Here is a 14,953-nt window from a genome sequence, read left to right as displayed (position 1 = left end):
GTTTCAAATCTTTCCTTTCTCAAGTAAGCTGTTAGAATGAGGTGGTAGCTAACCAGATCTAGGGTCTCTTTGATAAGGCTGTCATATCTGGGTCCACTTTAATCTAATTTCAGATCTGATTTTGAGAGGGAAACCAGAAGAAATGGGAGTGTTGGCTTGCACTTGATTTTGTAGACTTCTCAGTGGCATTTCCAGATAACTTATTTGGATTGCTCTTTTGCTCTGAATAAGCTCTGTTGTGAAGTTGCTTACTTCTTGAAAAGAAAGAATTGGGTGGAGTTACCTGCATGTTTAGTTGGATTCTGTTTCAGCCTCAAATGTTAAAAATGATTTTCACATGCCTCTCCTAAGTGACAGATTGTTTCTCCTTTGATTTACAGAAGCTTGGTGGAGTCTCTACCATTGCTAATGAATATATTGTGATATTTTATTTGTTTACTTCTCTTCAAACTGCAACTTTTCCTCACTTCAGTGAACAAAAAGATCAAAAGAGTATTTTTCCCTTTTTCTTTTAGCTGTCTCCGTAATGAGGTACAGTGCTTCATCATTTGGATTTGCTGTAAGTAGTCTCTTAACTGAAATGTACATTGCACAACTCCCTGGTCCTGACTGGGGTAACTGTGCCCCTGAAGGACCAGGTGCACAACCTGGGAGTCATTTTGGACTCACAGCTGTCCATGGAGGCGCAGGTTAATTCTGTGTCCAGGGCAGCTGTCTACCAGCTCCATTTGGTACGCAGGCTGAGACCCTACCTGCCCGCGGACTGTCTCGCCAGAGTGGTGCATGCTCTAGTTATCTCCCTCTTGGATTACTGCAATGCGCTCTACTTGGGGCTACCTTTGAAGGTGACCCGGAAACTGCAATTAATCCAGAATGCGGCAGATAGACTGGTTACTGGGAGTGGCTGCCAGGACCATATAACACCGGTCCTGAGAGATCTGCATTGGGTCCCAATAAGTTTCTGAGCACAATTCAAAGTGTTGGTGCTGACCTTTAAGGCCCTAAACATCCTCCGTCTTGTATACCTGGAGCATCTCTACCCCCATCGTTCAGCCCAGACACTGAGATCCAGCGCTGAGGGCCTTCTGGCGGTTCCCTCATTGTGAGAAGTGAGGTTACAGGGAACCAGGCAGAGGGCCTTTTTGGTAGTGGCACCCATTCTGTGGAACGCCCTCCCATCAGATGTCAAGGAAATAAGCAGCTATCCTATTTTTAAAAGACATCTGAAGGCAGCCCTGTTTAGGGAAGTTTTTAATATTTAATGCTGTATTGTTTTAACACTCGATTGGGAGTGTTCTCCACAAGTAGGGCCATGGGCAAAGCAGCCCTCTCCTCTTCTTTCCAGTGACTGATGTTCAGAGAAAAGCTGCCTCTCATTCTAGATGCAAACGCTTCCACCATGTTTGGTATCCATATGCACCCTACCCATAAACTATCCTCTTGTGGATGCTCAAATTAATAAGAAGTCTACATTCACATTCCTCCTCCTTTCTACATGAATATCATCATGCTTGTCAAGCAGGATGTAGAAAGATCAGTAAGCATTTAACAACTTGTTTTGTGGTAGGGGTATTTTGTAGTAAACTGGTAGGGAACAACTGCATAAGTTCCTTTCACTTTCTTGACTGACACAATAAAGGCTGCATGCACACTACCCATTTAAAGCACAAAACCTCCTCCCAAGAATCCTGGGAACTGTAGTTTAAGAGTTCTGGGAATTGTTTCTCTGTTAGTGAAAACTACGTTTCCCACGATTTTTGGGGCAGGGGAATGTGCTTTAAGAGGGCTTTAAATGTGTGATGTGCATGCAGCTGAAAGTCTGTCGTGTCTTTTGTTTTCAGCACAAAGGATGAGCTTGCTCTAATCTGTGCTTATCCCTGCTTTTATTCAAATGATTTATACTAAGTTAGTCTACAGGCTTGTGGCACAGTTAGTAGTGTATTGATTTAAGCATGGCTTGGCTTAATGACTTCTGTATCTTTTCCAGTTTGATGCCACTTTGGATGTGTTGTCGTCGGTGATAGTTCTGTGGCGCTACAGCAATGCAGCTGCAGTACATTCAGCGCACAGAGAATACATGTGAGTACTTGTGGTTATTTTTAGCACTTATCAAAGTCTGAGATGATAAAGGGCGGGGGGGGGGTGGAATCTGCTTTGTCTGGGCAGTTTTCCTCTTTATGTTCTCCTAGCAACATAATAGCTATACTGATATGAGCCTTCCTGCTCTTATACAGCTGACTACAAAGTCTTATTTATTTAAACCTTTTTATCCTGCCTTTCACAATGAGTTTCTAGGTGGTGTGCAACAAAATTTAAAATAGGTACACAACGCATTGAAATGATAATCCAGGGCAGGATTAATAACCCACTGGAATTAAGTATCTGTGACAACCTAGGAGCAGAAGTATGTTTTCAGTAAGCTCAAGCTCAAGGGTTGTGTGCCATTCCATACAGTGGTTGTAGATGTTAAACAGCATGGGGGAGACAATTGAATTCTGTGGATCCATGGAAGTTGTTGGTTTTTTTTAAGGGGTGGTCTTACCACTGTCTCCTTGAGCAGGCAGGGAACATCCCCTCTTACCAGGAGTTGTTAATCATCTCCCTGGCCCAGAAGCTTGTTTTTATAAGCAGTGAGGTTCAAGTGTGCAAGTGGTTCCCTAGACTGAATCAAACACCTTCCAGATGTCCTCAAGCCTTATTAACTGAAACACAACATGCCTAGACAGTGCTCTGGACACCTTTTGATGCTGTAACGGTAGAGACAAGGTCCTGGCAGAGGCAAGCAATTTTATCCTCAAAATGCTTTGCGAACAAGTTTCAGCAAGCTACTATCAGTTCCACCATCTCATTTGGGCCAGACTGTAAAAGGCCCCAAACTACCTGGGAAAGCTCTGAGGGGCGGCACAATGAGGTTGCTATGGAGGCAGAAAAATAGGTCTCCCTTGCTGCCTTTACTGCCCACTTAGGCTTGATAATGAGCACTCACCATTCATCTGTGTTCAAGTCATTTCCTGGTGTGTTTCATTGCCCAAAGCTCTGGTGTATAGCAAGGAGTCAAGTGGGCTCCAAAAAATGGCAGAGTGAGCTCAGGGACTACCAGGTCAATGACTTGTGCTATTTGCATATTTCACAAATCTGCCAGGGCTTCAACATGAGTTCCAGTCATATTGATATGATATGATAGCCATGTTCAAATATATAAAAGGATGTCACATAGAGGAGGGAGAAAGGTTGTTTTCTGCTGCTCCAGAGAAGCGGACACGGAGCAATGGATCCAAACTACAAGAAAGAAGATTCCACCTAAACATTAGGAAGAACTTCCTGACAGTAAGAGCTGCTCGACAGTGGAATTTGCTGCCAAGGAGTGTGGTGGAGTCTCCTTCTTTGGAGGTCTTTAAGCAGAGGCTTGACAACCATATGTCAGGAGTGCTCTGATGGTGTTTCCTGCTTGGCAGGGGGTTGGACTCGATGGCCCTTGTGGTCTCTTCCAACTCTATGATTCTATGATTCTATGACTCTAACTCCCTGCCCGCCACCTGGAAGCCAATTGACTCTATCAGAATATTATTATTTTTTTGAATAAATTTTTATTAGGATTTTTTTTTAAAAGGTTACAGAAAAAAGAAAAGAAAATATAAATCAAAACAGAACAATAAAAAAGAACAATACATAAAAAACAAACATCATCCAAAAACAGAAAAAAAAAACAAAGAAAAACAACAAGTCAAGCCTTTACATCACTTGCTTTCATTCGCTTACTTCCTTGACCTCCTCGCACCTCCCATTTTTGTATTCTAGTTCAATTAGATATTTCAGCAAATCCTTTCCAGCTTTGTTTTTATCTTAATAATTTATCTTAATATACTGTGATTTTACATTCTCTTCTTTCACCAATTCATTTTTGCTTAATCCTTTATATCTTTTCTGCTAAAACCACATAATTTTATTTCAACATCTTTCTAACATTCCTTAATTTTACAATATTTCTAAAGATAAACTTTAAATTTTTTCCAATCTTCTTCCACCGACTCTTCTCCTTGGTCTCGGATTCTGACAGTCATCTCAGCCAGTTCCATGTAGTCCAGACTCTATCAGAATCTAAGGGCAGATCATCCTAATAGGTCCCTCACCTCTGCAGAAGGGAAAAGGTGCTGAAAGCTTAAAACTCAGCAGGAGGTGATCCAGCTATGACAAGGGACTGATGTCAATATCTCCCACTTTCCAATAACCCTCTTCCTGCCCAAGAAAAAAAACGGAGGCCAGAGTCTCTCCTGCCACATGTTGGCACAGCCCCATGACTTATGTTTTCATTGCTGCAGTGCTGTGAGAGTCTAATGACAACTTAAGCACCAAATACTGTATTTTTCTGTGTATAAGACTCAGTTTTTTAACCAAAAAAAATAGGTTTAAAATTGGGTTCGTCTTATACCACGGGTATTGCTGAGGGGTGTTTTCTTAATTTGGAGTCCCCAAAAATAGGGGGCGACTTATACATGGAAAAATACAGTACTTTTTTTGAAAATAGAGTACAGAACTAATTAATACTGTTAAATCAGTCTGTAACTGAGAGCCTTGTGACACATTGAAGATTAACAGACCTAATATAGCATAAACTTTTTGGATCACAGTCCACTTCATTGAGTCCATGAAAACTTATACCATAACAAATTTATTACTCTTTAAGGAGCCGCAAGGCTCTTTGTTATTTTTGTTATGATGGACCAACATGCTATGCCCTTGGAAATGAATTTTTACTGCTATTGGAAAACTCATCAAAATCCCTGTCACGTATTAAATTAACTCACAGTACTCTGATAAACACAAAGAAGCATTCAGGATTTCGAAAAACAGATGATTATACAGTATGTATAAGTGTGATGACCAGCTGTTCACTGCCTTTTGCTTAATGTAGTTTACTCTAACCAAGGACATAGTAATAGAATTTTTAAAGCATGAGAACCGCACATGGGGTGAAGATATTTTCTTGTCTACTTGATCATTGGCATTAACCAACAATTTTCAGTTTTTTTTGTAAGAAAGAAAGACAAATGCCGCATGGAAATTAAATCATCCGTTATTTTTCACAATAGTTAGTGTTTCCAAATGAAAGGTGGGCTACTTGTGCTATAGAACAGATGGAAACGCCACACCTTCATGGAGGCTTACTGGTTGTTAAGCCAAAGGGATATACAAAGTGTGCAAATATTTTGTAAAGGGTGTTAAAATGTATTAACTCCCTAGGTTACAACCTAATGGACATGAGTAAGACATCGGTTCCAGTAAGTGGGGATGGGCACAGTGTTATACAAGTGGTCCACAAGGTGTCTCTTTCATGGGTGAGGAAGATGGTCACTCTTCCTCCTTCAGCTCTATGTACTTTTCAAGGGCGGAAAAAAAAACAATAGCCCTCACCACCTCATGACCAGGGGTGCAGTGTGTCAGGTACAGGGCTGAGGCTTCATGGGCACCAGGGGGAAGACCTCAGGGCATTATTGATCCCACAGGCACCTTGTAGCACACACTTACTGGTGAGCAAGTCACTTTGGACTCAGTGGGACTTCTGAGTAGCTACACATAGGATTGTGTTGGTAAAATGATTGTTGAGCTGGAAATGTGCAGTTGTTCCCTCAACTCTGAGGATTACCGTATTTTTCTCTGTATAACATGCAGATTTTTTCTCCTAAAAAGTAAGTGGAAATGTCTATGCGTGTTATTGAGCGAATGTGTGGTCCCTGAAGCCGACTGGTGCGAGTGCAGGGGCAAAAATCAGGCAAAAATCAAATCGCGTGTCATGGAGGAGGGAAGCCTGAAGAGAGGAAGCTGCTGCTTTCCTGCATTCTGCCTCAGGGTCTTACTGCCCACCCTCTTCTGTTTCGTTGCTGTGTTTGCTCAAACGGAACAAAGAGCAGGGAAATCCCCTGCCCTCCAGGCAAGCAGAGGGGAAAGGAAAGGATTGCGTCCTTCCTTCTAATTCCTCTCCGTGCTCTAATGCTTTCTAGGGACTCGCAGGCAGCTGGAAAACATGCAGGTGGGAGAGAGAAAGAGAGAGAGAGAGAGAGAGAGAGAGAGAGAGAGAGAGAGAGAGGGAGGGAGGGAGGGAGGGAGGGGCCTGGCATGGGTGGGTGGGGGGAAACTTTTGCCTTCCTTTCCTCCCTCCCATTAAACCCCTCTCCTGCATTCTTAGCCAGCTGCTTCTCTGCACACCCCTCTCGTGCTCCTTGTCCCTTCTGTGTTTTTCCTTCCCTCCCCACTTAAAACGTGGTTACAAAGCACGGATCCATAAGGATCCTCAGGATCTTTGCATTGGGTCACCCCAAATTCACCATTAGATCACATAGCATGTCCGTGGCTACAGCCTGCACCAAAAAACCACGCACCCACTGTTGCCTGGGGCTGCAGTGGTGCAAAAATGTGGTTACAGAGCATGGATCCACATGGATCCTCAGGATCTTTGCATTGGATCACCCCAAATTCACCATCAGATCACATGTCTGTGGCCACAGCATGAAGCACAAAAACGATACATCCACTGTTTCATTCAGAATTCCCCCCCCCCCCTTGTTTTCCTCCTCTAAAAACGATGTGCGTGTTATGGTTAGGTGTGTGTTATAGAGCGAAAAATACGGTAGTTTTACCTTCCTTTTTAACAAATAAACTCCTAATTAACTTTTTATAACCACAGAAATTGCACCTGGACCTGGCTATCCTGATTTTGATGGTCGCCAGGAGTACTTTTGTTCATCTGAATGATCTTCTTACAGTCTTTAAATTTGTTTCACCCATAGCTTGAAGTTTAGATTCCTGAGGTACACACAGTAATGCCCCCGAAAGATTTTGAACATTTTGCAGTGAACATAAATCAGAGATACAATGCAGTCAAAAGGTTCAGCAATCTAAAATCGCATTGACCTCGATGGAAATGTGAAGCACACGCTTAATTGTTGCGTGAGAATTTTGACATACTATGTTAGCTATTGCTTTGTAATAAGAATAAAAGGTTTTGTTGATTATTTTTTAAAAAGGTCTTATGTTAGAAGAAACCGAGGTCTGTTTTCCTGGCAGCTTTGACAGCCAAGCTGTAAGATAAGCACAGGCTAACAAAGTTGACTAGCTAGTTATTTGACTGATATTGACAATCTTGTTTTATTTAGCAAAATGTCATCACAGTTCAGTGAAGATCCTAATTAACTATGCGGAGAGCTGCTAAAATTGGTTTCAACTCCATGTGAAAGATATCTTGCTACGCAGAGTGCACTAAAGGAGGGAGGCAGCATAATATCTATGTACTGGCAAGTTTAAGTGAAAACATTTGTACAGATTGTATTTGCATGCTTCACTAATTTTTACTTAATGCTTAATTCTGTTGCCACACCTCTGCTGCTCTCAGCAGATTGAACTGAGAGTAGTAATTACCAAGGGCTTTATTATATACCCATTTAGACATATTGTTACTACATTCCGTTTGCTGGAAAGTCAGCGGGATTATAATTAGACAGGGAGATATCCCACACTGGATATTTTACAGAAGCTAAATTCTATAAACTACATTTTGCTCTTTGGTTAGAGAGAGAGATGTACTGTAAAATAGCAGTTGCGTCAAAACATTGCTGAATATTCTTACATGGAACAGTGGAGTGGTGAACAATTTTCAGAGGGATGACTCGAATCAGAAAAGCCTTTGAGATTGCAAAGCCTGAGGGCTAGCCTCACAAAGAGATACAGACAACTTCACACACTGTTACAGATTCATTCCTATCCAGTAGATGGTCATCATGACATCACAGCTCTGCTTGTAGGATGAAGGAATCATCTGAAAGAGAAGGGGATGCTACCATCACATGGGCATAAACACACATTTAGGGTTCTATTCACTCAAAACAGAATAAAAAGCAGCATCCTATACATGCCTAATCCAGAGATGGGGAACTGTGGTCCTCCAGATGTTGCTGGACTGGTAATTCCTATCATTCTGCACTATAAGCAATACTGGTTGGAGCTGATGGGAGTTTGATCCAACGTAATATGGAGGGCCATGGGTTTCCTACCCCAGCCCTAGTTTTGATGGCTCACCTAGACATTTGCCTATTTGAATAATTGCTTTGAAGTTACTAGTTTGGTTTTTGACATTGGGCCACTTCAGATTTATAGAATAGACAAAACATTGTTGCATGCTTAAAGCTGCATGCTTAAAGAGGCAAAACAAATGCCACCCAGAAATTGTGGCTAGCTGAAATTCCTGGTGCTCCTTACTGATGTATTTTCAGACATGCAGTTTGCTTCCACACATTTCTTAAATTGTAGTGGAGATGCATCGCTTATCTTACCAACAATTAACTGTTTTCTCTTTCATGAATTTCTCCCATCCATCCCCCACATTTGGTAATTTTAAAGCAATTTTATTGAGTGGAGTCAGTCAATGAAAAATGACTTTCATGAGTGTATTGCCATTATATATTATTTACAGGTCACTGTATCTTAATTTTGAGCAATAAGAAGGACATACTTATGGCCTCATTTTGGATTTTTAGGAACTTCTTCCGCAATTTCGTATCGCTCTTTGAATAGTGCCCAGCACAAACCATTAAGTAGCGGCAGGTTGCCTTTCCCCCCAAAGTTGTTAAGCATTGAGGTTGCCCTTTTTTGTGTATCAAGGAAGAAAACCTTTCACCTCAACTTATTTAAACCTGCTGGTACTGCTCCCTATCACTTCCCACATGTAGTTTCTAAATGTTTGTATCTCAAAGGTCAGGCAGCTCTATTCCTAGGTCTCATGAATTGGAAGCATTTTTTTCACACTACGGAAGGAAGCTTCCTTAAAAATATCCATTTCAAAATGACCATGTTAAGTCATGCTCACCTGTAGGCTCTGTTCCAACTCAGCCAGCTGCTGCAAAACACATACTATGTATTGTGTCCAGTAAACCAAGCTCTGTCATGTGCAGCATGTCAGCATGTCATGTGTGCAGTCTTCAGGAGGCACATGAAATTCATTGTATTGATAAAATGTGGGCAGAAAAATAATGCCAGTGGGTTGCGGCTTAACTTTACTACCCTCTTAGGCTGCATATATGCTAGCCAATTAGTGGCACAAAAAAAGTACCCCCCTCCCCACAAACCAGAACCATCCATGCTTGTCCTCAACATGCTGCTTCCATCCAGAAGGGTTGGTGTGGTTGGAAACTAACCCCCTGATTAGGTTACCAATGCTACAGGTGAATGAAGGTGGAAGTGGTGATTGCAGTCTTGGTATATGCCCACCCACAACATCACTGAGCAGGTGTGGATATACACGCACCATTTCCGTTACATCAGTTTTAATCTGTTTCCCAATGGATACACAATTAGGAAATCTGGAATCAACCTGCAATGAGCTGTTATTTTTGGAATAAAACTGGTTTTCAAGAAGTGCATTTCAGGGATAAAATATATGCAATAGATCTAGATTATGGGTCAACTAGACAGAAAACACAAACCGAAGTACCCAGTCTTCACTGATTTTAAAATAAAATGTTGTGTGTATGTAGGCTTAGATGACTTCTGTTCAGATTCCCAGAGAACAGTTAGTGCAGTTAAGTAAATTTGGACTGTTCTTACTGGAGAAGGCAATGTATATAACAGTTTGGGGGCTCTCTTGCTCATTCTACTCAATAGGCTCCTAAACTTCTGTGCCCTGATGGCACCAATGGGCAAGGATACTATGCATAAGGGTCATAATGACGTCACTTTTCACTTAAGAATGCTGCTCTGGATTGTGAAGTCAAATCTATTCAACAGATGGTTGTGCTTCAAAGGCTCCTATCAAGTTTTTATTCTCATGTGTTGTATCTTTTGGATTTGAAATGCTTTAAAGAACCCCAGTGCTGTGATAATGTGCAGGAATCTGGCCACTGGTTGGGGGGGGCACTATGGTCTAGCAGCTCCTGATAGGATGGCTTAGGGTGCCCTTCCCCACCTCTCCCTACTAAGGCCTACAGCCCAATCATTCTTCCACCACTGGAAAGTTGTGACGATTGATATGAAGTAGGTGAAAACCCACAGGATACATCCAATCTGTCTGTGGGCAATGTTCCCTCCTGACCCTGAAAACAATGACCAACAGCTGTCCATAGCAATGTTGATAACTGAAGCCAACCTGTTTAAGATGAAACAACACAACCAGAAGTAAAGTAAGCAATATTGGGTGGGTAAGTCCAGATTAAGACTGCAGTGGGGAGAGGTCCCCCTTTAGGTCTCCGAATCAGATTGGACTGGATGAAGTCTTTTTACTCTGGTCTGCTCCTAAGCTCCACTCCTCAGGAGTTCTCTGTGGATGCAGATAAACTCCCATCTGCAGTCCTAGCTTCTTACATGGCTGCATAGCACTTCCCTGTTGTCTGTGAAGTCTGAAGTGCTGGTTGCTTCCCCCACCCCATGCTGGGCCATCAAGGCTGCCTCCCCAGAAAGTCATGGAATAGGGAATTATACATGGTGTATTGAGCAGTAATAGAGGGGATCCTTGAAAAATGAGTTATTTTCCACTACCTTCACCTGATTTTCCAGCATCTCCCTTACATCACAGGTCACGTTGTTTAGGTTACCAGACCCTAGAGAGGCTGTGTGTGTGTGTTCTGTGTAGGTGAAGAGGGGCTGGGAAAGTCAACTTGCACCCCAGATGTATTCCACAGGCTTTTCTCTAGGTGTAGCTCTTTATAATTTTGGTAAATAATGTTGTTTTCTCATTCTTATGTATCTCTTTGGGTGACTTTCTAGTTTTATCAGGTTATTGTTTGCTAGCACTGGAACAGTATAGTGCACAATAAAGCATTCTAGCTGCAGTGCAGAGAGAAATCAGCACACTTAGAAGTGCCTCAGCCATTAAGATATTCTGCTATAGGTATAAAGACAGGCACACTCATGAATTTTGCATGACCTCAGAATTTCGCAGCAAGTATATTAAAAAAGATGCTGCCCTAGCTAAATATGATGAATGAGTGATAAATCATTCAAAAGATAATAGCGCTCCTCTCCCTTTTTGTTTGCATTTTCACACTATCCAAGGTGTCAGTATTCTGCTAAATATAAACTGATAGCTGTTGTCTGTGGCAGCTGCCACAGAATTATTATTATTTTAATAATCCTGAAACATAAATTTCCATTTTAGCCATAGTTTCCTCTACATTTTATCCCATTTGATGTGGACACAAGATTCCGATTTTTGATGTAATAAACTATTCAAATTTTGATTCCTTGTATGTTTCCTCTCTGCTGGGTAGAAAAGGAAGCAAGTTAGAGAGTAAAACCCTTATTTTAAGCCTCCCCTTTTTGTGTGAAAATGGTAAGCCACATATATGAAATATCATTCTCTCAAGGTCTACTGCAATGTCTGCCTTGGGGAAGCTGCATTTCCACAGGCTGTTTGTGGCCTGGCATACTGCATAGTAGTATATCAGGTATGGGAGGGGAAGATGGAGAGGCCTTTCCTTTTGTGTCTGCTGCTATTGGCAGAACAGCATTGCTACTTGCAGAAATTCTTCCCTTCCCTGTTTGCTGCCTCCACTGGAGAGCTGCCACCCAAGAAAGTGGGGTAGAGAAGAAAGTGGGTCGACAAATCAGTGGGTGGGTGTTGGTAGAAAGGATGGGGTTTGGGAAGCTTTCAGTGGTGTGGACAGATAATTTCTGAGTTAAGACTGACTCAGTAATGATCAGAGCCAGTTAGATTTTTAAAATATTTTTTTGCACCTGTTCCTGTCTGCATGAGTGAGACTTGGCTTTGTGAAACAAATGAAAACAAGCTGGTTTGGGCTGGGAGTTGATGCAGAAGCAGAGGTTGGGCCAAGTGCTAAGGATACATTTTGGTATAGATACACTCTTGAGTGCATCAGCTTTGCCAAGGGTCCCACAGTCCCGTGACCGGCTGTGCCATCTCTGCTACAGGTAGAGGACCTTACCTTACGCAAGTTTATTTTGGATATCTGCCTTCACAAAGTATTGAATATTTATCCTAAGATCAGTGAAGATTTGTCCTCATTTCTCCAGTGACAGAATTCTGTAGTCTTGCTGTAACATCAGTGAGAAAATCCTGTCTGATTTTGCAGTGATCTATGCAGCCAATCTTCCTTCCTGCTCTTACAGTTGTTCCTGGGAGAGCAACACAGAGCTTTAGCATCTTGGAATCGCCAGCAAATGTGCTCTAGCATAAGGCCCCATGTCTTCATTTCTGAATATGGTATGCCACAAAATGTTGTGACGATGTCACAACTTGAGCTTGCATTTCTTAAGCTTGGCAGAACCCTGCTGACTCCTTTGCAGCCTCTTTAATGAGTTTGATGTAAATTTTGCATGTTCTGCCAAACCTCCAGATTGGCTAATGTCTACAGGGTAAAAAATAGTAGCGCACTGCTGTGCTAATTATAACAGCCTCAGACTGAGCTCCCAATAGGTGACAAGACACTGAATGCCAGATGAGAATCGTTGCTTCTTTATTTCTTACAATAAAGAAAACAGATGCTGGTTACAAAAGGAATTATCATACAGCATCATTTATCAGAATAGTCTGGGAGATGTTCAAAACACCGTGGTTACCAGGAGTTCTGTTTACATAGGATTTGTTTGAGATAGAGAACTCCCTAAAAATGACTTCCATTAGCAATGCAGCACAGTTTCTACTTTAAATTGCAGTTTAGAAACCTCTGCATAGGTTTCTATCTTATTTACACAGTATCGTTTAAACTTCTAAACACTGGGAAATACAAAAGGGAAATTGCTAAATGCTTCCTAGAAAGTTTGTACACATTTACCTTGTCAAACTGCCCCTCCCCCGCCTCCCAGCTCCTGGACCATGAGGCCTGAGGGTATTCAGACTCTGGTAGCTTACTAGTTGATAGAGCATGCATCATATGACCACAAAATGTCTAATTCAGACCTTGGAGTTCCTAACAGTGATTCTCTTTTCCGTTCTTGTGATTAAAAGGACCTGATATTTAACCCTTGCTGTTGCATGGGGCCAGGCTGATCTTCCCCCTTTCAGTGATGATTTTTCCGCAAGATTGCTGTGATGTTTTCTCCCTTTGCAGTGATAATTTTTCATGGGATGCAGGAGGAGCAGTTTCCCAAGTGGCCTTTGGTTTCCTGTCCAATGGCAAAGGGCAGAGTGTGCTTCTCTTCATTCAGTATAGCAACCTCTAGGACTTTAGCAGACATTCACTCTCTGAACATTATGTTCATTGCAGAATCCTGTGTGCCATCAATCAATAGGCCACAAAGCTCCAAATGAGTTACAAACATTTCTTCCTTTCTTCTTTTTTACAGCGCCTGTGTCATCTTGGGTGTGATATTTCTCCTGTCTTCGCTATGTATAGTGATCAAAGCCATCCACGACCTTGCAATTAAATTGCTTCCAGAAGTGGTAAGACCTTTTATTTTACCTTTTTAAAATGAAAAACTTAAAATCTAGCCTTAGAATAATATGGTATTGGAGGCACATGCCTGTGTCCACTTAGAGCTTGGTCCCTGTATAATTCTTTTTTTAAAAAAAATAAAAAAATATTACTTTTAAAGCTTACAAAAAAGAAAAAAGAGAAAGAAAACAAAAAAGAGAAAAAACAATACAATTCAACAGAACGGCATGAAAATATTCTATCTTTAATGTACATATTTGACCATTAACTAATATTTATCTTTTTTGAGCTCCAAATATGGTTTTTGTTTGCAATAATAACTAAAATTTATTCACTTCTAGAAATAAAAGAATCCACTGTATTTCACACTTCAGACCAGTGTTTCCCAAACTTGGGTCTCTAGCTGTTTTTGGACTACAACTCCCATCATCCCTAGCTAGCAACTCCCATCATCCCTAGCTAGCAAGACCAGTGGTCAGGAATGATGGGAACCATAGTCCAAAAGCAGCTGGAGACCCAAGTTTGGGAAACTTCTTTAGACAATGGACCTAGGAATGATTAGAACAGAAAAGAGGAGGCCGTGGCCCTTCAGATATTGCTGAATTACGTCTCCCTTAAACTCTGGCAATTGGTCATGTTGGCCAGGTCTGAAGGAAGTTGTAGAGTCCAACAACATCTAGAGAGATATAGGTTTAATCCAAAGATAGAGAATCTAGGGAAGCTTTAAGAAGAAGGTGGAATGGGTTGGATTCAGATTTACTTACATTTCCTAAACTGTAAATTTATGTTCCATAACTTGCTGCAGCCAAGAAACCATATGTCAACTTGAGGCTACAGGCACGTTGTTGCTTTGCAAAATTGGTGAAAGATACAGGCTGTGAAAGTGAACATTGAACAATATTCACAAACATTCATGGACAAATACTCATGCTGCATGTCTGGAAGTTGTCAAAATTATGCAAATCTCATGCTGGAAAAGCACAGCATATTGGTGCTGTATCCAACTTACTATATGTGTGAAAGGAGTAATACAGTACTGTAAATAGAAACCATAAAGTGCTATGATTTTAAAGTAATATGGCAGTCATCCTGCTGCCTTCTTTCCCTCATACCCTTTTCTGGCCTGCAATGGAGATCAAAACCATCTTCTGTAAAATACCCAGACATTTGTTCTATATAAAAGAGGACAGATGGACATGATAGCACAGGTTTACTATATGGATAATACATGGAGATGCACATATATTACCAGGTTACTAATATGTTTAGATGTTTTCCACATGCAGCTGGATTTTGTGCATAATTTGGATTAAAGAGCCACCTCTTATTGTGAATTGGGTTACTGGAAAAATAATAATTCATGCCCACATCCCTAAAGGCTTGAAGCAGTTTAAAGTGAAAGTTTAGACTCTTCAAAATAGTATTTTGTGCTAGAGTTCAGATTGCATTTACATAAGTGTGGAATTTTATCCAACAATGTCTGAGAATGAAGCCCATGTAGTGCATTGTAACCCATTTAAATTGACACAAAGGAGCATATTTTCCAGAGACTTTTAGAAATGTTAATTTATTTGAAA

At 41.2% G+C, this 14,953-nt stretch overlaps 1 protein-coding gene across 3 annotated transcripts in view; it reads left to right on the top strand.

Moving 5' to 3' along the window:
- TMEM163 (transmembrane protein 163) overlaps positions 1-14,953 on the top strand; it is a 112,038-nt gene that overhangs the window by 81,901 nt on the left and 15,184 nt on the right. For all 3 annotated transcript variants that reach the window (XM_079994748.1, XM_079994749.1, XM_079994747.1), the window contains 3 exons: positions 516-559; positions 1,988-2,079; positions 13,288-13,384. In XM_079994748.1, the coding sequence (XP_079850874.1) occupies positions 516-559; positions 1,988-2,079; positions 13,288-13,384 (233 nt within the window). The remainder of the gene's footprint in view (positions 1-515; positions 560-1,987; positions 2,080-13,287; positions 13,385-14,953) is intronic.

The sequence above is a fragment of the Podarcis cretensis genome (genome assembly GCF_951804945.1).
Source record: "Podarcis cretensis genome assembly, chromosome: 1".
Classification (NCBI taxonomy): Eukaryota; Metazoa; Chordata; class Lepidosauria; order Squamata; family Lacertidae; genus Podarcis; species Podarcis cretensis.
Note: the sequence above shows the minus strand (reverse complement) of the source record. Positions and strands in the feature narration are given on the sequence as shown.